The following is a 25980-nucleotide window of genomic DNA, read 5'->3' as shown; positions in this document are numbered from 1 at the left end:
TGATAGTAACAAACAAGCCCATTTATATTGCAAAGGAGCCCTAGGGAGACCAGAGATTCAGAACCTGAGGAAATCTAGACTTGCTTTATTTAGGGCTTTAGCACTGCAGAGAGGGCTTGGCAGTAGGGAAATTAATGTGGTTCAGGGACTGTGAGACAGACTAGGATGTTTAGTAAAAACGAACGTTTGAGATGGTTTGATAATTTATGAGTCATGCCCCATGATTGCTATAATCTTTGTTTTGCGACTCGGCATGGTCCAAATGACAATGGCAATTAAATGGAGACTTGTGCACACCTACTGCAGTGACTAGCCTAGTTCGGCTAAGGAATTTGGTGGCATTTGACGCCGGCAGGCAGGTCTCCCGATGCTGTCCCGGAAATGATCTGTGTTGGAAAGTTTCAAACTCATAAAATTAATGGCCATTGCCTTCTGATGGTGTTTCGCAGCTGAAAGGAGTCTGTTACAACATATTAGTTAGTCTGTTTTAACGCCGCTTTTAGCAATATTCCAGCAATATCACCCCATTGACAATGTGCAGTGTCCATCTGGAAGTCATAGTGACTCCGCCCACTATCATTACCACCAAGACCCTAAACCCTCCATGTTGCCCTACGCCGACGTTAGCATGACGTTCGTTAGGACGACTCTTGATTCAAAAACTGCAGTGAGGAGTCGCCGTTCCAGACTGTGTAACTGTGTAAATAATTTAGCGATAGCTAAACGAGCGTCAACATTAAACCCTGTAATAAAATCGACCTTGAATATCCACGTATTTCACAATATGCTACCTGTCTGTATGCCACTCAAACGTGAGAAATCAAGGAGTGGGAATTGTTTATTGCACTATGAACACTAAATGGAGAATAGGCCATGAGCGCCACCTGAGAGGTTGGTACACCCTGCAGTGTTATTACATGATAAATAACGATCACGAGTCGTTCATTTCCAATAAGAGATATCAACATATTTCATAACCTTCCTACGGATTTGAACAAGCTTGAACTTATTTACTCGTAAGCAATGGTGCCTCCCTCTATATGTAGCAATGTCCGATACACTGGTATCCTGTCTTTCGCCTGCTCACGGTTTTAGTGCGACGAGGGCTGCAAGCGCTCTGGGGCAGGCAAACCAGTCTACAATGTCGGACAAGTCCATTTCATGAATCGGGGTTTCAGTTTGGTATTTTGCGAATATTTTCAGTTCTCGATGTGATTATCTGTACCTTGTCTCCCAATACAAATGGTCATATCTCGCCCACTTTTGGACGAGACAGTTCGACAATTGCGTTTGTCTTCCTTTCTAGAAGGGAACAACTCACTATATCCTCTCAAAAATAACGTTGCAAGCATTTTTTCAAATATCCTGAAATAATATTTTATCGTGAAATGAACCACACCTAGCTCGTTCCACACATTGTTCTATATATTTAGAACTGGAGTAGTAGGGTAGCCTAGTGGTTAAAGCGTTTGCTCGTCTAACCGAAGACCCGGGTTCGATTCCCCCACATGGGTACGATATGTGAAACCCATTTCTAATGTCCCCCGCCGTGATATTACTGGAATATTGCTAAACCAAAAAGCTCACTCACTCGCTTCGATGAACAATTTGTCAGGCAGGTATCTCATATTAGTTCTCATGATTAGCACATGACTGACTGAGTTTGGTTTTACGCCACTTTTAGCAATATTCCAGCAACATCACGGCGGAGGACACCAGAAATGGGCTTCACACATTGTACCCGTGTGGGGATTCGAACCCGGCCGTGTCTTCGGCGTGACGAGCCAACGCTTTAACGACTAGGCTACCTCACCGCCCCGATTAGCATATGAGCAAAGTAAACATTTAAACACTAATTATATAACTCGGCTGCACACTAATACATATTTTGACTCCAAAAATTGCCAAATTCCTTTCAACAATGGTGATGTTGATCAGTCCCATTAAAATCTGCCATTGTACTTCTTGATAATTAAGATGCCTCTGGGCGAGGAGATAATAGTTTTATTTTACACTGATGCTCTTGAAAACTCAGAATGCCGTTTAGCAAATTAAGGACTTTCACCTTTCATAATTATTCTTATCTTAAACCAGGAGATGAAGCTATCATCATCATCATCATCATCATCATCATCATCATCATCATCATCATCATCCCAACGAAGAAACTCCTTGGGTCAGAGCGACTCTGCTTCAGAAGTTGTTTATTTGGTCCTGCCTGGTTCCCGGGTATGCTGCGCAAACACCAGCGCAGCATACCCCGGCAACCAGTCTGCATTTGGCTTTGCAAACCAGAATAACTATGCCAGTTTTTCAAAGGACGATAGTAAACCCATAAATCAAATACAGATGTTGAGTGTGTGTAATACCGACTGACGAACAGTCTATTGGCACAGCCATATCGCCTTCACCTAATACCTCCATCTACACAGTGTGTACCAGTGCAACTTCTGAAGTCGGTTCCCCCAGCTGAAGGTTGCTGACAAGCTCTCCTCATCACGCTCTGTACACGTGTGAGGTACCGGAATCTAGAGGTATGTCGGGATATCACGTGCAGACAGAAGATACAGGTCACCTCTCCATCAACCGCCATACGTCTACAATACACACATAGATACCCATTCTCATAACTGTTGGGGGCGGCGAGGTAGCCGAGTGGTCATAGTGTCTGCTTGTCACGCTGAAGACCCGGGTTCCAATCCCAAGCCCATTTCTGGTGTCCCCCGCCGTGATATTGCTGGAATATTGCTGAAAGCAGCGTTTTCTTTGTTGTGTAACACCACACTCAGCAATACTTCAGCAATGCGGTGGCAGTCAGTAAATAATCGAGTCTGGGCCAGACAATCCAGTGATCAAAAACATGAGCATCGATCTACGATGCTATGTTTGAACCAAATCAGCAAGCCTGACCATGCACCCGATATCGTTAGCCACCTCTTACGACAAGCATAGGTTGTTGAAGACCAGTTGTAACCCGGATGATCACAAAAGGCGACTATGCTTGTCATAAGAGGCGACTAACGGGATCGGGTGGTCAGGCTCGCTGACTTGGTTGACACATGTCATCGGTTCCCAATTGCGTAGTAGATCGATGTTCATGCTGTTGATCACTGGATTGTCTGGTAAAGACTCGATTATTTACAGACTGCCGCCATATAGTTGCTGAGTGCGGCGTAAAACTAAACTCACTCATTCACTCCATCCCTCATGCAACTTGTATCATGAAAGAAATTGTCTTTCATAAATGTATTTTTCCTGCACTTGAAATGTGCTATTTATTTATTTTTTTTATTTAATGTTAGGTCAAAAACAAGCCTGGATGACTACATGTTAGCATGAGAAGTTTTATATATAATAAACAAAGCATTTTAGGTGAAGTTGTAACCAAAGTTTAGGTGGACCAAACAGAGAGAGAGATGTTATATTTGGGATGAAACTTTACAACATATATATGTTACATTTGACCACTTTCTAAAAGGATTTTTGTATTCAGAAACACAGAGGAGGAAGTAATATTGTCACCAGTTGAACAAGTCACGACAAATAGTAGATATATTGCCATTATATATCATCTGTGTAATCATGCCCTGGTATATTCTGGACGCCTGCACTATCTATGTGTCCCAGGTACCAATTTACAAGGGATCTGCCTCCCAGTCGTCCTCCACTGGACAATCATCCAGCTATAACTTGTAATAAGATACTCCGGTGACAAGTCACGTGACTACGAAATCTACACACACGGATCCGGGGTAGACTTGATCTTCAGTAATCCATGCTTGTCGCAAGAGGCGACTAACGGGATCGGGTTGTTAGGCACGCTGACTTGGTTGACACATGTCATCATATCCCAATTGCGTAGATCGATGTTCATGCTGTTGATCACTGGATTGTCTGGTCCAGGCTCGATTATCTACAAACCGAAGCCGTACAGTTGGAAAATTGCTGGGTGCCAAACCAACCAACAAAAAAACCCAGTCGTGCGACACTGGACAACCATGCAACTATAATTCGTTATAAAATACTCGGGTGACAAAGTCTCAAACGTGTCCACTAAATCTACACACACAGAGGGCTGGTATCGGTACGGCTCTCTCCCGCTAAGCCAGCACTTAACGGTCGCTCAATTTCGCCATTATCACAAGTATAGGGGTCGTGTCAAGATACATAAGCGACGATCCCGAAGCGATAATGCGATAATTCAAATATATATTTAACAAGGACAGATGTTTTTGTTGTCGATTCGGTATTGAAAATTCCAAATGTTCAAACCTCACCAATCGTCTTTGGTGTGGATGATTTTGTCACCGATCGTCTGGGTGTCTCTTGGAAACGAATTTACATTAACCTGAGTATTGCCTGACTTGAAGACGAATTCTGAAAATCAAGCCTATACATACCTGACTGGAGTGAATATCTTTAACAGAGTCATCATCATTAAAAATAAGTTTGGTTGTTTATCAGTTTACCATGGTTAATGTAGCTCTCCTGCCTGTGAGACGGTCCCCATAGTCATCCATTGTTTTACCATCAACATGCTTCCTTGGTATGTCGACCTCAACAGCAGGAGAGGGCATTTCGCGAAGACCATATCAAAGCATGGGTTAACGGTTAACCAATTCGCTGGCCAAAGGCTAATGTCACTCAGTAAGGGAAATAGACGAACGCTCAGCCTCTGCAAATGTATAAATTAGGAGAAACATTCAGGTATATTAAAACTGAAAGAAACATTAGTGAGTGAGTGAGTTTAGTTTTACGCCGCACTCCAGTAATCCAGCTATATGGCGGCGGTCTGTAATTTACAGTGTAAATAATTGGGTCTGCACCAGACAATCCAGTGATCAACAGTATGAGCATCGACCTACGCAATTGGGATACGATGACATGTGTCAACCAAGCCAGCTAGTCTGACCACCCGATCCTGTTATTTGGCTCTTACAAGCTTGCGTTGCCGAAGATTGATTCTATCCCGTTCAGAGACTGTGAGGCAGACTGGGGTTGTAAATACATTGTTTTGTTTCCTGTAGATGATAGGCATGTCTGTCTGTCAATACAGATGTCCGCATAAACCGGCCCTCTGTGTAAAACATTTATTTCCTGTACACGGAATGCATCTTTAGAAGAAGTCCATTGTATCATAATTCTATCAGCTGCCCATATTTCTGTATCATGTTTTCGTGGCATTGCTATAAACGTGGAGCGTGCACGACACGACCTTGACCCTAGTGCTTGGCCGATGTCCACCACACTTGTTTACCACGTCTTGCCTGGCTCGTCCTTGCCCTCTCGCTTACCAGTCACCTCTCCACCGGACTTGCACCTACAGATTGGGGTGTTGACACGGAGCAGTGGTAGTAGTAGTAGTAGTAGTAGTGGTTGTGGTGAAAGTAGTAGTGGTGGTGGTGGTGGTGGTGGAATTGGGTTTAACGTCGTGCTTGAGAATATTTCGCTCATATGACGACGTGAATGCGTGTGTATGTGTATGTGCGGCTGCTTGTACTAGCCCAGACTTAAGCTGGTTTTATAGTGCTAGCCCACTGAGATACCATGCCGCAGTGAAGTATGAATACCCCACTCAGACACATTATACTGACTCCGAGCTGACCAGTCCTTGTTGTACCCAATAATGCAGGGACCAACAAGTACCATATTTGAACGTCTTTTGGTATGACGCGGTCGGGGATCGAACCCGCGACCTTCCGCTCTCCGGGCGAGTAGTAGTAGTGGTAGTAGTAGTAGTAGTTGTGGTGGTAGTAGTAGTGGTGGTAGTAGTAGTAGTGGTGGTAGTAGTAGTAGTGGTAGTAGTAGCAGTAGTGGCAGTAGTAGTAGTAGTGGTGGTGGTAGTAGTAGTGGTGGTGGTAGTAGTAGTGGTGGTAGTAGTAATAGTAGTAGTAGTGGTGGTGGTAGTAGTAGTAGTGGTTGTAGTAGTAGTAGTAGTGAGTGTGAGTGAGTGAGTGAGTTTAGGTTTACGCCGCACTCTGCAATATTCCAGCTATATGGCGGCGGTGTGTAAATAATCGTGTCTAGACCAGACAATCCAGTGATCAAGGTAGTAGTAGTAGTAGTAGTTACTGAACATATTTACCTGATAAATGAATTTACTATCATGCATGAACTATCCTATACTTTGACTTCTACTATTACTGGCCTGTGTCTACACATGCGCAGTTTCTACCTGTGATTAAGCAACTGGAGCGTGCATGTGCTCGGCACTGCCATTGTGTTGTCTTCAGACAAGTGTTCATAATTTACTGATGTAGTCAAGTCATGTGGGAACCTGAAGTGACCTTGGCCTTATCTGGTGTATACCAGTTCCTCTATGAACGACTGGGGAAAGGTGATAAAAACTGAAATATCTTTGTTCTGACTGGTAACTGAAATATGTTTCGCCACCAGACTTCAAACGTCTAAAGATAAACCGATTTCGGTCAGGGCTGTTTTGTTTACTAACAGCGTTGTCATGCAGTCTGTTTGGGAACATTTTAAGGCAGGTGACTTTGTTCATCCGTGTGTTTAGCCTACGCCCCATCTATCACGTAGCTTTAACGTTTATGTTTGTTTACGAGGGACAACCTGCCAACGGCCTTCACAAATCAAGTGTCTAAGCTGTGTGGATGTGGTTGAGTTAAACTGACAATTAGTCCTCGAAATATTTTTAAATTTATAAATATATGTCTTTAAAACACAATGTAAACTCAAAATAGAACTCAGCAAAATGCTCGCCTAGAAATGAGACAATCTAGACTTGCCATATCGGTCTAGACTTAAAATGAATTGAAGTATAATTTATTCCCTTGGGCAGCCATACAGACAAATTCGTATTACAGTCTCATCCAATTTATCAAAACAATGTCAGATAATAAAAAATGCATGCCTGGGCTATTCCCAGTTAATGAGTCTTCTAATAAGCAAATGACCGCCTCCGTGGTGTAGTGGTTAGAGCGTCCGCCCGGAGAGCGGAAGGTCGCGGGTTCGATCCCCGGCTGTGTCATACCAAAAGACGTTAAAATATGGTACTTGTTGGTCCCTGCCTGGCGCTCGGCATTAATGGGTACAACAAGGACTGGTCGGCTCGGAGTCAGTATAATGTGTCTGAGTGGGGTATTCATGCTTCACTGCGGCATGGTATCTCAGTGGACTAGCACTATAATATAAAACCAGCTTCAGACTGGGCTAGTACAAGCAGCCGCACATACACATACACAAGCATGCACGTCGTCATTTGAGCGAAATATTCTCAAGTACGACGTTAAACTCAATTTCACCTCACCTCACCTCACCTCTAATAAGCAAACAGGTATACATGGTTGATTGACTGTTGTTTAACGCCGCACTCAGCAATATTCCAGCAATGTCGCGGCAGTTTGTAAATAATCGAGTCTGGAGCAGACAATCCAATGGTCCACACGGTAAAACTCGATAATCCGGACCCCGTTTATGCAGATTCGGCCAAGAGGACCTATCTGTGATGATTAATATAGCTCTCTTGCCCGTGAGAGGATCCCTATATGTTGCCAAAGACCACGCTTCTATGGTCAACCTGAACAGAAGCGGCATTTCAGGAAGACCCAGTCCACCCATGGGTTAAGTGACCAGGTTATCTAGTTTCTGAGGACCGTTACTGGAATTCCCGGGAGTTAATGACAAGTCAACCCGGAAGTTTACCCTATGGAAATCACCAAATTGACTTTCAGACCCCGTGCCTTCTGTTTCTTTACCCCTCAGCTTTAGAACTCACTACCTAAAGAAATTGGAAATACTTCTTCCAAGAATTATTTTAAGACTCTCCTTAAATACAACTTCTTGTGACTGTATGTCGGTAGAATTGTCTGAGCCACCCGCCCTTGCACTGTATAATATTTTAAGCGCCACTGAGAAACTTGAGGTGGATAGTAGGCGCTCTACAAATGTATTATTACATTACATATTAACAAGTTTCTTAATTGGTGTTATTTCCGGAATAGCTTGCTCTTCATATCAACAGTCACAACACTGTGTGTTTGTTGTGTTGTTTATAACGCCACACTCTGCCGATATTCCAGCTATATGGCAATGGTCTGTAAATAATCCAGTCTGGGCCAGACAATCCAGTGATCAACATCATGAACATCGATCTACGCAATTTGGATACTGGCATCAAACATTGTACCCATATGGGGAATCGAACCCGGGTGTTCGGCTTGACAAGCGAACGCTTTAACCACTAGGCTACCGTACCTCCCCCACGAGCGCGGGTGTGGTGCTGGTTTCTCACGTGCAAGGGGCGAACGTGGACCTAAGGCGCCTGAGACAACTCGGTCATTTCTAACTCCAGCTGTCACATAATGGAATCTCGCCAATAGAAGCGTTACATCGTCACTCAATACCACAATACCGGATGTACTTCTAGATGAATATGCATCCATCCACTACGAACTTCCTCAAATTGACCAAACCGAACAGATCAAAGTTTGTTTCTGCTTGTTGTCCATTGACTCTAGTTTGATTTTTGTGCACAAGAAATCCATCGCGTCAAATGATTTTGTTCGCTATTGTAACATAACATCCTATCTTGTTTGTTTGATGGTGGGTTCTTTTTCAAATTGACAGCGATTAGCCAAATGCTCTCATTTTAATCGCATTTATTAGATGGCTCTTATCAGCCACCATACATTTATATGTTGAATTACAATTTATTATGTTGAGTCACAATAACATTACACGATTTTTCCATCTACTAAATCCGACAGAAAATATCTTCATTTGTTTTTCTCAATTCTTTGTGAGACAAAATGGTTTTAGAGTATTTTTGAAAATACATCTCAAGTTTATTTTACATCATGTAAGCAGTTGTCTCTTCATATATTTTATTTAATTTACGTTAAATAAATACTTGTCATTTACGCCAAGTAGATCACATAGGCAAAATATTTGAGTTTGATGCCCATAACTAGCCCCTGCTTCAATCTTTTAGTGTTTGAATGAAATTTAGAACTGACACACACAACAGAGAATTGACTAACTTGCCTCCTTTGTGGATTAACGTCCTTTGGGCGGTGGGGTTGCCCAGTGGTTAAAGCGTTCGCTCGTCACGCCGAAGACCCATTTCTGGTGTCCCCCGCCGTAATATTGCTGGAATATAGCTAAAGGCGGCGTAAAACCCAACTCACTCACTAACGTCATAACTGCAGTTTCGGTTTGTAACAAATATAAACGTAAACACACAAAATAGAATAGAATAGAATAGAATAATACTTTAATGCCTTTTCAGAAATTTGTGTTACATCAGCAGAGCTACTACTGACACATCAGAGAGATACCAAACATATTTACATAAATTCTTTGATTTAGGTATCTTCACATTTGTTTAAGAGAGATATGGTACTTGGAATAAAGGATGTACGGGCTCTCTTAGTTTTCACACTTGGAAGTTTGTAGCGGCGGCCTGAAGGGAGGAGGTTGTATTCCGAATTTAAGTAGTGAGTACGGTCAGATATGATTTTGACAGCTTGAATCACGATTTGCATCTCATATATTGATGATAAACATTCACATCTGACTCCAGGGATTTTACTTGCAGTGTTAACAATTTTGTCTATTTTAGATTTGAGATGAACTGAGGGAGACCCGTACCAACAATGGAAGGAAAATGTTAAAATACTCTGAATAAATGCTGCATAAAATACCACCTAATGCGGTGACGCTAGGCCCTAGAATACAGTTGGTACAAGAATCAGCTGATCACAGATAAAGCACGGTCCGGCCATTACGTGTTGGCTTGTTGGCAGTAATATTTATATAAACACGTCATTATAGAATACATGATCACAACACATTCCTCCCACGTTGTGTTATTTATTTATCTGTCGTCATCGTGTGTTTGATTAAAACTAATTACATAGACAGACTAACTGATTATATATAGCATCAACCGCATGCTTTGATCGATCGATCTATACTTCACTGGGTATGAGAATCATATATTTATATTTCCGAACAGATAAACTCGTATGAATATAGACATATTTAATATTTAAAAACGCTTTTCAGTGTAAACTCTTATTACGAACACGTGTATATAACGAATTGAAAGATATAAACGAACTGTATTTTTCTTTAGCTGCATATTATAGTGGAACATGTTACGGTTATAACGAACAAAAACTACGTACTCCCTTTGAGTTCGTTTTATCCGTACATTACTGCACAGATCTAGATCTATTTCCTTAAAAAGTGTGAAAACTTAATATTCGGCTCGGACAGCTGACAACAAGGTATTCGTCATACCATACCTCTTGATCAGTAAGTCTTTGAGTGAATTTAGGATCCCCATGTGTAACAGAATATTACTCCACTTGACAGCAAACTTTTCCGTTGTTACGCAAGCTCTTAATATTAGATCTTACTCGGCTACGTTCGATTGCTCATTCATACCGAGCACAACTCATGGAGCAACAGTAGTGGCCTTCACCTTTCTTGTTTCACGTGAACAGTGCATGAATGGGGGATTCCGAACTATATGAGCCAATCAAACGGCAAACTGTATGTGAACTCATTTTCTATTAGCCAAATGCCTTGGCACAAACCACCAATCAAATTGCCGTTAAATGTGCAACTGGGCTGTGATTGGTCGTTCGAATTTCACGTCTACAATGTGCACGTGAACATAATGTGGGAAATGTTTATCAGCGAGCATTTAGTCGTAATCGGTGGACGAATGTAGACTGCATGGAACCTAGTCGCAAGAATGTTGTTCATTTACTCGCTGGAGGGTAAGTAATTATGCATACAAATAACAATGATCAGTCATAAAGGTGTCTTTTGTGACTTAATAAACTGATATTGAACTTGTACGCTCTAAAATCTGAACAAACAGATCCGATTGCAGACGGACTTCCTAGGATCATGCATCTATAATGTTTGAAGCATGCATAGTTAATTACGCTTGTATTTGCACACGTATATTGCTGTGTTTGTGATAATGTCCCAAAAGACAATGACAAACATGGAGAATTATATGTATAACCACGTGATCAATGTTAGTTTGTGTTCCGCCATGCAAAGATGGCGCGCGCTAATGAATCAAAACAATGCAAAATCCAGTTGTCACCGCCGGAAGTTGAAATCTGTCAAAATATTTCTCAACACGTTTTATGACAGCACTGTACAAGTAAAGTAGAAATTAATGTTTACATGATAACATCAGCTGATAGAATTAAAAAATGATAAATCCCCCCAAAACTGTTGACGATTGTTTGAAAACCACAAATAGACATGAATCATAGGAACATGATAAAAAAGTATCACCAATTTGTCTATCTTTGCTTGTTTCTGGCTGCAATAACGTGACCTTAGTATTTCAATATGACATTAACAAATAGAGCAATCGTTTATTGAGCAGACTTGAATTGTTACTCAAACAATTTGCATGGTGACAATTACAATAATCTTGCATCAGAAAAAATGTAGTTCTTGTGAATTAGAGACTTACAAGGATTGTGCTGATGAGAATGTTTAGGACTCTGTGTACACTGTTGATTAACTGAATTCATTGTTTTTTTCAGTGCTGGTGGTACGGTTGGAGCCATTGTAACATGTCCGTTGGAAGTAGTGAAGACTCGGCTTCAATCATCCGTTGCCACATTTCACCCAGTGTATAACCTACAGACTCTTAATGTTGTGCCACAAGTGCAACCCTGTGCCAGTTATGCAACGTGGAGCAATTCTTTCGTATCCCCGAATGAGTTAGTCCATCACTCATCAAAACCATCATCAGCAGGAGTACTTGTGTGCCTAAGGTGAGTTGTGCATTATGCACCGTGCACTTCTAATTCTAATTGCATGAATGAAGAGTTTTGGTTGTAATGCAAACCATAACTGTACTACAAGGAGTAATGTTTGTATATTCTACATAATAACGATTTAAAAGAGACATGGTTGACTGGTCCGTGTCCTTGATAAATATTTCATATTCACCATAGTGTTTTAGGACAACTTCTATCCGTGCCAGAACACAAATAATGAATAAAATTCATGAGAATGTATAATACACAGTTCATTAACATACAAAAGGAAAAGTACATGCAAAGTACATTCTATGTGTGACAGGAAGATCCGGGGTTAGAACTAGTATTCAGCAACCCATGCTTGTCATAAGAGGCAACTAAAATCATGTTGTCACGCCGCTTACTTGGTTGATGTATGTCGTCATATCCCAATTGGGGCGGTGGGGTAGCCTAGTGGTTAAAGCGTTGGCTTGTCACGCCAAAAACCCGGGTTCGAATCCCCACATGGGTACAATGTGTGAAGCCCATTTCTGGTGTCCCCTGCCGTGATGTTGCTGGAATATTGCTAAAAGCGGCGTAAAACCAAACTCAGTCAGTCAGTCATATCCCAATTGTGTAGATCGATGCTAAAGATGTGAATCACTTGCTTGTCTGGACCAGACCCTATTATTTACAGAACGCTGCCATATATAGCTGAAATATTCCAGAGTGCGGCATTAAGCAACAAATATATAAAAAAAAAACATCAAAACCTAACTGTATGGCAGTAGTCACAAATGAAGCAAATTTTCATATTCCAAAGGTTCTGAAAGTTCCATCTCACTAGTGCCTCTCATTCTATTATACAGCATTATAGTTATTCCGTAGTTCTTTTCTTCTGAGAGAGGTTAAACATGGTTTTTCCACAGTGGGCTGTGATGGAAGAGAGCTCAACATTCAACAAATAACCACAAGTTTATTTTCAACATGTCGAAAAGCAATGATGTGTATAGATATGTTTTTAGAAACATAAATTTACGTTGAAGTTAGGGTGTCATGAATGCTTTTACAGGAACTATAGACGTAGATATCACAAGTTTAATTAAACTGATCCACAGGTTCAGACAATAATGTCAAAATAATTCTTCTTTTTTGAGGAAACAAGTAGCTTACATAAATACTTTCTTCCATCAGATTGTCCTTCATTTCAGGTGTAAGAACTAGGGACAAAGTGTAACTCTTGTTTGAACAGACACAGGTAGATTGTGTGTCAACACTCAACAACACACTGGGTTTTTTATGTTCAAAGTCACACTTTACAACCTCTAGTTGTTGACAAGAGACAACTGTTTTGATATAATACCTGTTCTTGGATTAATTAAAAGAATATCCCTCCAGCGTATTGGCTGTTAATCCTTAGCAGGTTGGTTGTTTTTGCCATCTAATCTTTGAAGATCTGAGTTTATGATTATAATAAGACATCTTTAGATGAGGCAGGTAGACGTGTTGCATGATGCAGCAGGTTGATGGTGCACATCAGTGGGTATTGTAATTATGGTTTTAATGAAGAGAACCATCATCTGTTCTAAAGCTTCACTTGTGCGTGGTGTGATTGACTTAAGGACTGATAAGAGACAAGCCAAGCCATCAAAATGCTTTTGATCTTATGTAATACAAATGAATTTATGATGGGTGAATGGGTTAGTTGATGAGATGGGCAGGTCATAAGTCCCTCATCTGAAGTATTCTGGTCTTCATCAGCATCACTTGTTGATGAATTATCGACATTTCAATTACCCAATTAGTCTTATAGGTTCATCCTTCGTGTGGGCTGTATATAGAAACTGGTGCAGCCATATTGATTTTGGTACAGCCAGTTTTACAGGTGGCATGGTTTCTTATTGATCTGTTTTTGTGACTCATTATCCTCGAGTGATGTGTCAGGTTAACCAGTAATAGTTATCTTACATTCCTGGGCCTAACTCCACAAAGCGATCTTATTCTGAGCACTACGATGATCGTAAGCCTGTGTTAACGTAATGGAGTTACAGTTACCTTAGCGCGCTAAGATCGCTTCGTGGAACAGGTCCCAGGGTTTCATCTGGTGCTATCTCTTTTGGCATCAGTGTAGATGTTGCGAATATCTTCAACCTCTTGAAAAGCACATTATGACATGTAACATTAGCAGGCATATATTATACAAGGTCACAGGTTGCACCAAGTGCCGTGTTTTGGTTCTTGGCAAAGACACGAAATGTGATGTTTAATGACTACGTAAGTGTGAGATGATGCTGTTCCTATCAAGATTTGGCCGAGGACCAGTAGGGTTCTGTTTATTTACTGACTCAGTTCATATTAATGAGCATATGTTTTTTGTAAGATGGATGATTGTGCAGAGATTTGTCTAGACCTGATCAGAGGCTGATATTTATCCCAAGTGTGCAAGTTTGCAGTGGATGTCAATAAAATTCTCAAATTGAAATTATTAATTCCACCCAATACTTAATTTCATGACTTTGCATTTGATCTGTATTTCACCAGCAGCAGGACCAGTAAAAGGAAGAGGGCGTAATGTTAACATGATTTTGAAAACCCTAGGTCACACATGATTACAAAAGCATGAAAATACAGTAAGTTGCACAACCCTGTTTACGTTGAAAAGTAATACATTCCTAACAACCAATTGTTTTGTTAAAGCACAATGTTATGAACTTTTACTGAACTGTAACAGAAAAATGTAATACATTTATTGCATTGTTTAAAAATAAATTCTATTGGCATTTAACAATATTTTGACCTTGTGCACACCGCAAATGTGACTATTTAAGACCGAGTAAGAACTGGCCTGCAGACACCCAAGCTTGTGTTAGGAGGCAACTCATGAGGTGGGTGGTCAAACTCACAGTTGATGCAAGGAACTGTGTCAAAAATATAAGCTCTTGCGGTCAGTCACTGGATTGTTTGGTCCGGACTATTCACTAATTACTGCTGCCTTCAACAACAAACACCCTTAATGTATTTTAATACAAATAATCTGTAAACAGTGCATGCATGCATAATCAAGGTGATTTTGAAGTAGCATGTGTCCAACCTTTGTTGTGTTGCTCCGTAAGCTTATTTCTTCTTTTGTCTCTACCAATGTCTGTGCCCTTTCATCAGAGTCTAAATACAGATTACCTACGCACAGTGGGTTAGTCACCCTACCTCCGCCCCCGACTACGTCAGACACTTGGACCCTCATGTAATACTGGGCACGATTCCCTGACCTGCTAACCCAGTGGAAAGTTCTGAACATCTGAAATCACTGATAACCTGAGTGATTGCGTTCTTCAGGGGCCAGACACAAGACTGTCTTGACACAGTCATGTAGAGTATTCCAGTACCTGTTGCATTGGTACCACATGTGCAGTTCTGTGAGTCTTGGGTCATACTGCTTGTGTTACAACTTACATAATTGATGAAAATAGACTGAGCAGACGCCAACTCTCCATCATGCTTACATCAGGACATGTCTCACAGGCAGAGTAGTTTCCAGTTCAAGGTGAAGGCCGGAACCCATGTTCAGACGCTGTTCAGATCGCTAGTGTTCAAACAATGCATGTTTATGTTCTTTTTCAATTTACATAGTTCATAACGTAAATCAATATTGCTGTCTGTGTTAAGAAGTCTGTTCCCTAACGCAATGAATTTATCTTTGGTTGCTATCACTACCAGCTGTCTTAGTACAATCTATGTTTCTAATGTATGAGTGTTTTAAGTTCTAACTTTTTGGTTTGTTTATGATGTCTACAACAAAAATCTGAACTTAGAAAATAAATAACATTACTTCTGACAACAAGTTTTCGCTGACTGGATGATAGAAAAAATGCAAGATTTTGTCACAGATTTTCACAAGAAATGGTGAATAATGATTTGAAAATGTTTACTTTCGCAAAAATAAAACCAAACAGTTACCTTTTGGTCAAGTTTTGCAGTGATACATCTGATTCTTCGTTCACATGGACTCGAGAAGCCCTCGTTTCCAGACCCTGCGTCTGCCTATGTATGACACGACCTCTGATTGACAGGCATGTTTTCATGCCCATGCAGCAATGTTCATGGTGTCTTTTCATCAACCTATTTACCAGTCACATGAGTTTAATACGGGCAGTTGATTATTCGAACAGTCAGGTCATGAGATCAGAAATTATTTCCAAACAATTTCCATTTCATTCCAAGCACAATCATGATGATATGTATAAAGATGTGTTGCACTGGATTGAATGATGGTTTCCTAGCCGTGAAACAACACATAACCGATATATACACCAGCCTTGATAAAAACACGTTTTCATCACATAAACACATATTTTAGGAGCATTAATGGTTCGCAAACCTGTGGAGATATTCAGATAGAGATGCATGAGATGAAACCGGGTTAACTTGATCCGGAAGATTCACCAGCCCTACTGTTATCCATCTTGTCTGGGATGACAATAGTATATTTCTGACACAGCAGGGGTTACTCATAATACTGGTTTGTAAGGTTTGGTGATATTTTATACAATTAGGTTAAGTGTTGTATACAGAATGTATACGTGACAGCAAGGATATAGATACTGGCAGATTACGTTGTCCTGCATGAACCGTGTTCTACAGGTTATTTAGCAAGTCAAGGCTACAGAATATTAAGATTGCTCACACGTGTCTGGCGGTAGTCACTTTACGATCTCACAAGTTATAAAAAAATGACAGGATCGGGTACATTGGCAGGCTGCCAAGTGAGACACTTGACTGAAACCAAAGTGTTATGAAATTTGTTTGGTCCTACAAAATTTGTGATCATATTCTGACCAGATCACAGTTTCTGAGTGGTAAATCTTGGTAATGTTTGAAGGAACACCACTCCCTACAGATAATTTCAAGTCGTGATTGTCGACAGGTCAGATTGTTAATCGTATCCCAGTGTCAGGACCTTGGTGAAGATAACGCAGTAACTTACTTAACGATTGTAGGTGTGGAGATATGTGAAAGATTTCATTGCCGTCAAAGGCAGAGAGTTGATACAACGTAGTTGACCTGTATTTGAAGGCATGTCAAGCCTATAGGAAATGGAAGTGGTTGTCAGCAAGGGTTGGAGAGTGTGAATAAATGCTTTTCTTTGAGGTTGACTGTCATTCAATGCTGTCAGAGATCTGTGGAAAATAGAGTTCACTATGTTTCACAATTGTAGTTCACTTTTAACTATTTCTGAAGGGACAAGAAAGAACAGTGATGATTCAGTCGTGCTATAAAATTATGTGGATTTTGATGTCCTTTGTGTAAAAGTCTCATCTGTTATTCATTGTATTATTCATGAGAAATCTTTGTTCATTCAGACATATTTTTTTGGTCTTTTCTGTCACAGTGTAAGCCTGTTTGAGCTTGAAAATTATTTGTGTAGTGCATCATCAAGATTTAATGACAGTTACCGTTATTAATGATTGAAAATACATGCTGATTCGCAAGTTCTCAAAGTAATTTTTTTACTGTAAAAAGACTCATGTCCTTTTATATCACTTATCACATAATATATTTAATTACATGTAATAATAATATGATACGTCAATGCTATGTTGAGACCTTTGGGTTTTTTAATGTTATGCATGGATGTATTTCATGCATAAACCAGGATTCCTCCCTAACCATAGCTGACAGCAGGTTGTGCCTTATGCATTTAAATCAGATAACAATATTTATTAGGTTGTACGTCACGAGACACCCTGGTTAGAAAGGAGAGATCCCAGTGCGTGATCATACATACCATGCTCTGAATAAATAATTATGTTAAAATATATTCTGTAAGTTTTTACTCAGACAGCTCAGTAAAAAGTGAAATTCTGTGCGAACTACTTGTTTTTCATCCCAAAATTTGGGTATTTTTCTTGAGCTGATGGAGATTGACTTGGTAGTCATTTAGCCACTGGTACAGACTGTTAAGTAGTGTCGCTGGGTTCAAGTGTTAATTTGATGCAGAAATCAGAAGGATGTATTTTATATTAGATCAACCAACCTAGTGGATTTTTCCCAACCTAATCCCATGTTTTTAGCTGGAATATTGCAAAGAGATATGTAAAATCACTCACTCACTCACTCACTTATCTACAATACTGCAGAGTAGCAATGCTCTGGTATCAAGAATTTTTTTTTTTAATGGTCCACTTTCAGCATAATACACTTTACAGAAAGCAAACATCCTACATGTGTTAATACAGAAAGAACTAGATAATCCTGAAGACACTTTCAGTATGTCAAGTACCTTCTGAACATTTTGATGGTATTTTTCATAACTGATTTAGATGTCATGATATCATGTTTATTTGAAGGAATGTTCATGTTTGAATTTTATTCTTCAGGTTCATAGTGAAGACCGAAGGAGTCCGAGGTTTATTCAAAGGTCTTGGCCCGAATCTAGTCGGCGTTGCTCCATCAAGGTGAGTACCAGCTGTGGTGAATCTGTTGTCAACAGCAGGCTCCAGAACAAATACATTACCTTGATCTGAAGTTGTTCACTAAACAAGTGTTCCAGCACTATTGGGCAAGAATTTGAGTTGCTTTATCTCGTAACAAATTAACATATCCAGCAAAGCTGCATTCTCTTCCCACAGAGGTTACTCCTGTCATATCCTCCTACGTAACCTCTGTTCTAATACGGCCCTTTCTTGGTGTGAGCGTTCAAGGCTCGTGACTGGAGACAAGCCGATTTAGTTGTGCAATCAGCGACGTTGTTTCAAAAGTGATCATTCGCAAGGCCTCGGTAATTTCCGTATGCTTCGGGAAAACTAGAACCTCTTCCCGAGCGCGATGCGCAAACGTTTCTTCTAGACAGAACTCAGTCATGTAATGGCGGATCAATGGCGTCTCCATCGCCCTCGTTGACAACGAACAAGCTAGCCATTAAACGTCTTGTGTGTAACATCAACACAAGTCCCAGGCAGATGGGGGATATTTGTGGCCCCACATTTGCTTCTGTTAGTCAAGTTGAATCTAAGTCGATGTAACAGGTGTTCTGATTGGATAGAAAGAAGGGAGATAATTCGTGTTGCGATCTTTTGCCGCTAGGGGATTTTACGAGAACCGGGAAATATGGCCGTATTAGAACAGAGGTTACGTAGGGAGATATGACAGGAGTAACCTCTGTGGGAAGAGAATGGCAAAGCTGATGGTGACTTTATTTTTATGGAATTAGGCAAAAGGCTTTCATCAGTTTCATTTGATGGTTGAAAAGCCATTCTCAGGGTTAGAAATTAATAATTTGTGGTCTGTAAAAACGAGCTATGAAATGGCAATCTGCCTGATGATAAACATGCTAGTCCCAAAGGTAATGTCCCAAGTCCCATACAGTATCACTTGTAGCAGTATTTGTCATGATAACCACACAAGAGAAGGTTTTGACGATGATGGTTTTTCAAAAGATTCTGTGACCAGAAATACAAATAGTTTCATAAACATTTGAACAAAGGTTGTTTTTCTGCCCTACCCAATCATTTACATTGTTGTATGGTCTTAATAAGTGCTCCCTTTGTTAATATTCAAAGCATACATAGTACCTATGATAGCGAATACAATACATCTATTTCAAATCCTTGTTTGACCTTTCTGCGTTGTGTTCTATGTCATCAGTGTACTGCATGGGCTTCAAGGTGAGCCTGTATATTGAGTATTGTCACAATGTGTGAGGTGCACTGCACACAGATAGTCTGTAGACGTGCTGATCAAGTTACACAGGTGGATGCTTGTGACAACGTGTCAATATGTCTTCTGTAATACTGGCATGTATGTGTACAAGGATGATTTGGGCCACGTGCAAAGGCTCAGGTTGCCTACTTCCCTCCACATGTCTGCTGTTGCCTGCTTCATCCCATGTTGAACTTTCGTATTGAATGGATATGTTTGTGTCCCTCTAGACATAGCAACGGCTTTGTGAGGGTTAGATTTTTTGTACTGTCAGTTTGTGTATATTTTATGTGATTATTTAAAAAGGGTAGTTTTTGCACTTTTTGAGCAGCTGGATGAGAAATTAATTTTACAGCAAACATGGCAAGAATGGTAGTCAACAAGGAAGTGTCATTAGTCCTCTATGTTTTTATATAATTTTCCAGACTTCTGTTAATGTTTTGGTTATGTTGGTGATGAAATGAGTTCCCATGTGAACAACATTCTGTGCATGTGCCAATTATAATGAGGTTAAGGTCATTTGACGGAACAGTTTTATCAGCTCGATAGTTAGGTGTCCGTTTCCAGTAGACCACGTGGATTCCGATGCACTTGACCCAGATATGACCGTGACAAGTTAGTTGACATACATTTACAGTTGGCGCCAAGGTTATCACAACAAATGAGGGCTGTGTTTGCCTATAACAGCAGGCTATAATTTAGTATGCAATATGGTGGCCATGTTATGTTTGGTAATTGTTTTGTCAATGAAGACTCATTTTCAAACTGATCTTCAGCATTTTCTTTCCTCATTTGAATGTATGAAGTCGGTCTTTAGGCAGATGTTTGTCTCTTGTCGTTGAGAAGTTCTTATCTATTTTGGTGGCAGGTGGCTCAGTCGTCTAAGGTGCTGCAAGTGTCTGTGCAGAGTTCTGTCCCTTGTGTATACAGAATCCTGTGATCATGGGTTTAAAATTCCAGTTGGCCCCAGTTATGTCTGTAGGTTTGACTGTGCTAATGGATATGGTAAATATCTTACACCTCCCACGATAGACCGTTATATTACTGTAATACTGTTTAAACAAATTAAGGCAGCAGTAAACTTGAATATGATATTAATGTTACCTAAATGTTCAGTATGAAAGAAAAGGTTCATATTTTCACCTGGGCCTTCAGCTGCTAGAGAGGCGGTGTGGCAGTCTAGTGGTTAAAGCATCTGCATGTCACGCTGAAGACCCGGGTTCAATTCCCCACATGGGTACAATGTGTGAAGCCCTTTTTTTGTTGTTTCCCGCTGTGATATTGCTAAAAGCAGCGTAAAACCAAACTCACTCACTCAGATGCTAGACAGGTTAATCAGCCTATTATCACACTAAACATGTTTGAAGGAGTTTTCCTATATTCTTGGGAATCTAAAGGGTTAGATATCTGTAACGATTTCAGCACAGTCAATGTTTCAAACAGAAGTCCACCCATATGACTGTAGATCATTGCCTGTAATTTAAACTATATATTGACCAAGTTGAATTCACTGTCACATATACAACAAGAATTGCTTGTTAACTGTAAGATATCACACTTGGTGTACAGCAGTAGAAAATCATTAAATGTCATTTGAAGCTTGGAAAGTTTTCAGAATTTGTGTATTTGTAAATTTCTGTGTATTTCTGGGTAATGGATATGTTTGGGGGTGTTGAAATCTGGAACAGTGTTTCAAGTGAGGTGGATTGCTGAGGGAAGAGTTGATGGTTATGACCTAAGCCTGGACCAGATGTTTGTGTGAACATACACATGTCTGTATGTGAATTGTTGCCAAATAACAACCATCACATATCTCTACATTGTCTTTATTCCAAGCCATTTCATATTCATAATTCTTTTTGACAATTCATTGGTTTGGATTTTGTTACTCGTAATCATATTGTCTCCATAGACACATGAAAATAATATTGCGAATTTTATTTCCAGGGCTATTTATTTCTGCACATACGCCAAGGCCAAACACACGCTGAACCAGCAGTTCAACCCCAATACACCAATTGTCCACATCCTATCAGCGCTTTCAGCAGGTTTGTGACTCAGTCTCAAGTATTGTATGTTAAGTGGTGGTGTGATAATACACAGCTGTTGTCAGGATGTTAGCCAGACCTGTGCTGGAAAGGCGAGATAGACCGTAAATGTGGAAAGTTTGGAGAGCGGAAAGTATTGTGAAAAGTGCAAGTTTACACACTCTTTGGTTTTATGACTGTTATTTTTGCAGATTAATTCTAAAAAAAACATAAGAAACCACATGCCTTTTATTCATTCCTCAGATTGTCAGTGGATTAAACAAATATTCTCTTGTTTCCTTAATTACACATTGCCACACAGTGTTAATAGCCTCATCAGAACACTCGCATACCTGCCACATCTCAAGTTCGTTGCATAACACCGTGTTGTAATGACCTAGGCAAGCTAGTCTTTACTGTTAGATAAACACTCAACTTCAAACTCCATTTTCAACAATAACTTGCATGTGTTGTTTAAAACTCATGACTGACAGCAATTACCACTTGATCTTATCAAAACAGCATGTGCAAAAGTTGCTTTGATCTTTGATAATGTTAAAGAAAATGTTCCACACACAGCTGAAGTTAATACACCGCTAGCTATAGTTTTGTCGGCCAAAACTTTCCATGTTACAATGTCTTTGGATGTGTAATCCATCCCCTGTATATTTGGATTTGATCACATAAAAGTGAGAAAATATATTTCAGTCATTTTCACCTGAAACATGTAGTAATGGGGCAGTGGTGTAGCCTAGTGGTTAAAGTGTTCTCTCGTCACACCATGGGTTTGATTCCCCACATGGGTACAATGTTTGAAACCCATTTCTGATGTCCCCCGCCGTGATATTGCTGGAATATTGCTAAAAGCGGCTTAAAACCATACTCACTCTCAGATGTGATTTTTCATAAATATACCACACGCTGCGAATTTGATTAACATGATTAAGTTTTTGAAACATGATGCAATAATAAATTGCTCACTGTGAGAAAGAAACATCAGTGGTTCAAGCTTTCGTTGATTATTTAGATATTTGCCTTTCTGTAAAGTAGGATAAGATAGTTTGGTCTGATGTTGGCAATAGTTGATGAACTGTCTGCTCTTCCTCTGCAGGTTTTTGTGCCAGCACTGCCACCAACCCGATATGGTTTGTCAAGACGAGGCTTCAGCTAGATCAGAAGTGAGTATAACAACCTCAGTAATTCACATTTTAAGGAAACGCTGTTTTAGATTGCATTCAATATTGTGACTTACATCACTGACATATTGCTTCATAATGGAGGCAGGGTACAAAGCAATCTTAGGGCTAAGGTGACCGTGACTCCTATACCTTAACATAGACTTAAGGTAGTCTTAGCGCTAAGGTGACCGTGACTCCCATACCTTAACAGACTTAAGGTAGTCTTAGGGCTAAGGTGACAGTGACTCCTATACCTTAACATAGACTTAAGGTAGTCTTAGCGCTAAGGTTGTTTTGTACAAAAGCACCCTCTTTCTTTAAACAAGCAGACAAATCTCCAGTTAGACCCTTTTATTTAGAGCTTGCTCTTAAAAACATGTCGGCTGACGTCATTCAGTTAATCTTTAGTGGTAAATGTTTTTTCTTGAGATATCATCTTTTTACCAGTCAGATTACGTCAATGGGATTAAAGTTTGAGGAACAATATGGTGTTTGGTAATCTTCCCAGTGTTTGCAAGGGCATGTGCAACAGATATGGCTTCCCAGTCTTAGGGAGTGATAGGAAGCCCAGTCCTGCCGCTTGTAGATGAAATACTGTCCTGGTGGCCTTGTTGATGATGGTCTCTAATCAATAAATGACATACATTGTGTTGGGTTTCTTACCTGCTCAGGTTTTATGCCACGTGAGAGGAAATCAAGCTCTCTAATAGGTTTCCTTTTTCCGATGGTCTGTCAGTATGTTTGATTTGTAGAACATAATCTGTCATGCATGGCTATAAATGGTAATGCGTTCTATGTTTAACAGTGATATGTGACAGCAGTATTTTTCAGATGTGGTTAAAACCTCTTATTTGGTGAATATTTGTAACTATAGTGCAAAACAAATGTCACTCGAGTCTTAACATCCCAAATCTGATTTACTTATTCGTTTTGAATTTTGTAATGTGCTTTAGCTATTAGCTGTATAATATAATAAATAGCACAAGTTAGGGGTTTGGGGCTGCTACCTAGCTCCCAAAAAATATTCTTTAAAAAATGTCTTCATTATCCAAGATTTTTGCCTGATCCAAAACTTAGGGGCAACAGATAGACTCAGAACTAAGTTTATTGAAAGGGAATGCAGAAGTCAGAAACCCTGAGTTAAGTATGTTTAGGACAGTACTCAGCTAAGCTTTGTATTAAAACTAAATTTAAAGATGGTATTGAGACTGTTTTGCACTGTTTTAAAGCAAATAGATTACTTGAAGATAGCTACATATAACTGAATTAGAAAACATGTGGGACCTGCTGGACTTTCAAGTTGTTGAGTTGTTTCTTGATATAAGATCATTGTATAATGTCTAGACCCTGGTTAACAAACATGGCTTCTTGTTTCAGACGCGAGGGGAGCCTGTCATGGCAGAAGTGCATCCGTCTAATCTACGAGGAACATGGCATGAGAGGGTTCTACAAAGGCATCACAGCGTCTTACTTTGGCGTGACCGAAACTGTCATTCACTTCCTCATCTACGAGTCCTTGAAAGCCCAATTCATGAAGAACGACCCCCCTGAGTGCAACGGGACTGGAATCTCATGTCTGTTGAAGTACATGACAGCTGGGGCCATCTCGAAAACATGTGCAACAACCATAGCATACCCTCATGGTGAGTTTTAGTCGGTCTCAGTCTCTGAACCACATTATTGTCCCTATTGCCTAGCCCGCCCTGCAACAACCATAGCATACCCTCATGGTGAGTTGTAGTCTGTCTCATAGTCCCTGAACCACATTATTGTCCCTATTGCCTAGCCCGCCCTGCAACAACCATAGCATACCCTCATGGTGAGTTGTAGTCAGTCTCACAGTCCATGAACCACATTGTTTGCCCAACTGCCAAGTCCTCCCTGCAATGCTAAAGCCCTAGATGAAGCAAGTCAAGATTTCCTCCGGTTCAGGTTCCAAATCTCCTATCTCACTGGGGCTCCATTTCAATTTAAATGGGTTTATTTGTTACTGTCTAAATTATGTATATTCATAGACTGAGCGTTCATCTAGATGTGTTGCTGAACATTGGATGGTGTTTGGGGAAATATTAGGCAGTGATTGAACATTAATGTCTGAAAGTTCTTCACCTTAAGCAACATTCATAAAACTCTGATGCTGTATATCATTGAATTCCGTGACTTTATTGAGATATGGCTGGAATACTACTAAAAGCTTTGAAAAACATGCTCAACATTTGCAAGGTTTGTAATATGGAGTGTGTTTATTACAGAGGTTGCGAGGACACGACTACGACAGGAAGGCAGGAAGTACCGCTCGTTCATCCAGACTATTCTGTTGGTAGCCAGGGAGGAAGGTCACACAGGGTTATACCGTGGCCTGGTCACACAGCTCGTCCGACAGATCCCCAACACCGCAATCATGATGGCTACATATGAACTTGTTGTACATCTGCTCTCAAAAGATGACAAGACCGGCTAGCTCCTTCACTCTCAACAGAGGAGACTCCAACAGATGTGATGACATGGGCCAGTCCACACATTTCATCGGGATCATCGATGGAGAAGACATTCGGCAGTTATGCCACATCATTCCTTCAAGTCCAGATGAATCCAAATCTAGATCTGAAACCCAGGGTCAGTCAGAGGAAAAGATCTGAGTTCACGTTCTCAACACAGAATCTGTTCTGGGGGCATAGAGAAGTTTCGAGAAAGAGATGATCTCTGTAGTCCTGTACAGTTGAAACTGAACATTTTCGTCTGCACAAATCACTCCCAGCTTGCCATGGATGAGTGTGCGAGAGCATGCCACAGGACAAGCTCATCATGTGTTGAACATATTGGTGCTGCAGCAGTCTTTCGACTGGTTCCACTGTTGATTACTTCAGGCTGACGGTGTATCAGTCATCATATCATTTCACCATGGTTACTTGTAAAATCATTTTCAACAATTTTCTATGAATCCTTTGAACCAAAATACTTTAGTAGGGAAAGTTAACCAAATAATTTGTTTGTGAAAGATCAGGTGATTATAAAACAAATTTAAGAATGTTAATTCCACTTGCAATATTCATATTTGTGGCACGATCATTTTCAGCTAGTGTTATGCATACACAAGTACTTGTGATAATGTACATACTGTGTTGGATGTGAAAGATGTAAATATCTGTGTGTGCGTGTGTACGTGTGTACGAATGAGTGAGGGATCAGTCTGTCAACCAATGGGGTCATTTCCATTAGAAATGTGAAAAAATAATGAAAATGCTTCCAAAAAATATAATGAAAAAAAAGTGCAATTTTTCATGTTTTTTCAGATAACAGATATCAAGAGTGCTAAGGCAAGAAAAAAACACAGAA

General features: G+C 40.2%; 1 protein-coding gene across 1 annotated transcript; it reads left to right on the top strand.

The window, feature by feature from the left end:
* The first annotated feature begins 10620 nt into the window (after positions 1–10620).
* LOC124273389 (solute carrier family 25 member 36-like) lies at positions 10621–25577 on the top strand. The gene is made up of 7 exons (XM_046708653.1): positions 10621–10751; positions 11544–11777; positions 18119–18196; positions 21387–21487; positions 22578–22644; positions 24022–24287; positions 24897–25577. The coding sequence occupies exons 1-7, from the start codon at positions 10708–10710 to the stop codon at positions 25103–25105; spliced, it is 999 nt and encodes a 332-aa protein (XP_046564609.1). The 5' UTR covers positions 10621–10707; the 3' UTR covers positions 25106–25577.
* Positions 25578–25980: the final 403 nt, after the last annotated feature.

The sequence above is a fragment of the Haliotis rubra genome, unplaced genomic scaffold (assembly GCF_003918875.1).
Source record: "Haliotis rubra isolate DU_JTF1 unplaced genomic scaffold, ASM391887v1 Scf18, whole genome shotgun sequence".
Classification (NCBI taxonomy): Eukaryota; Metazoa; Mollusca; class Gastropoda; order Lepetellida; family Haliotidae; genus Haliotis; species Haliotis rubra.
This window is presented reverse-complemented; position numbering and strand designations above follow the sequence as displayed.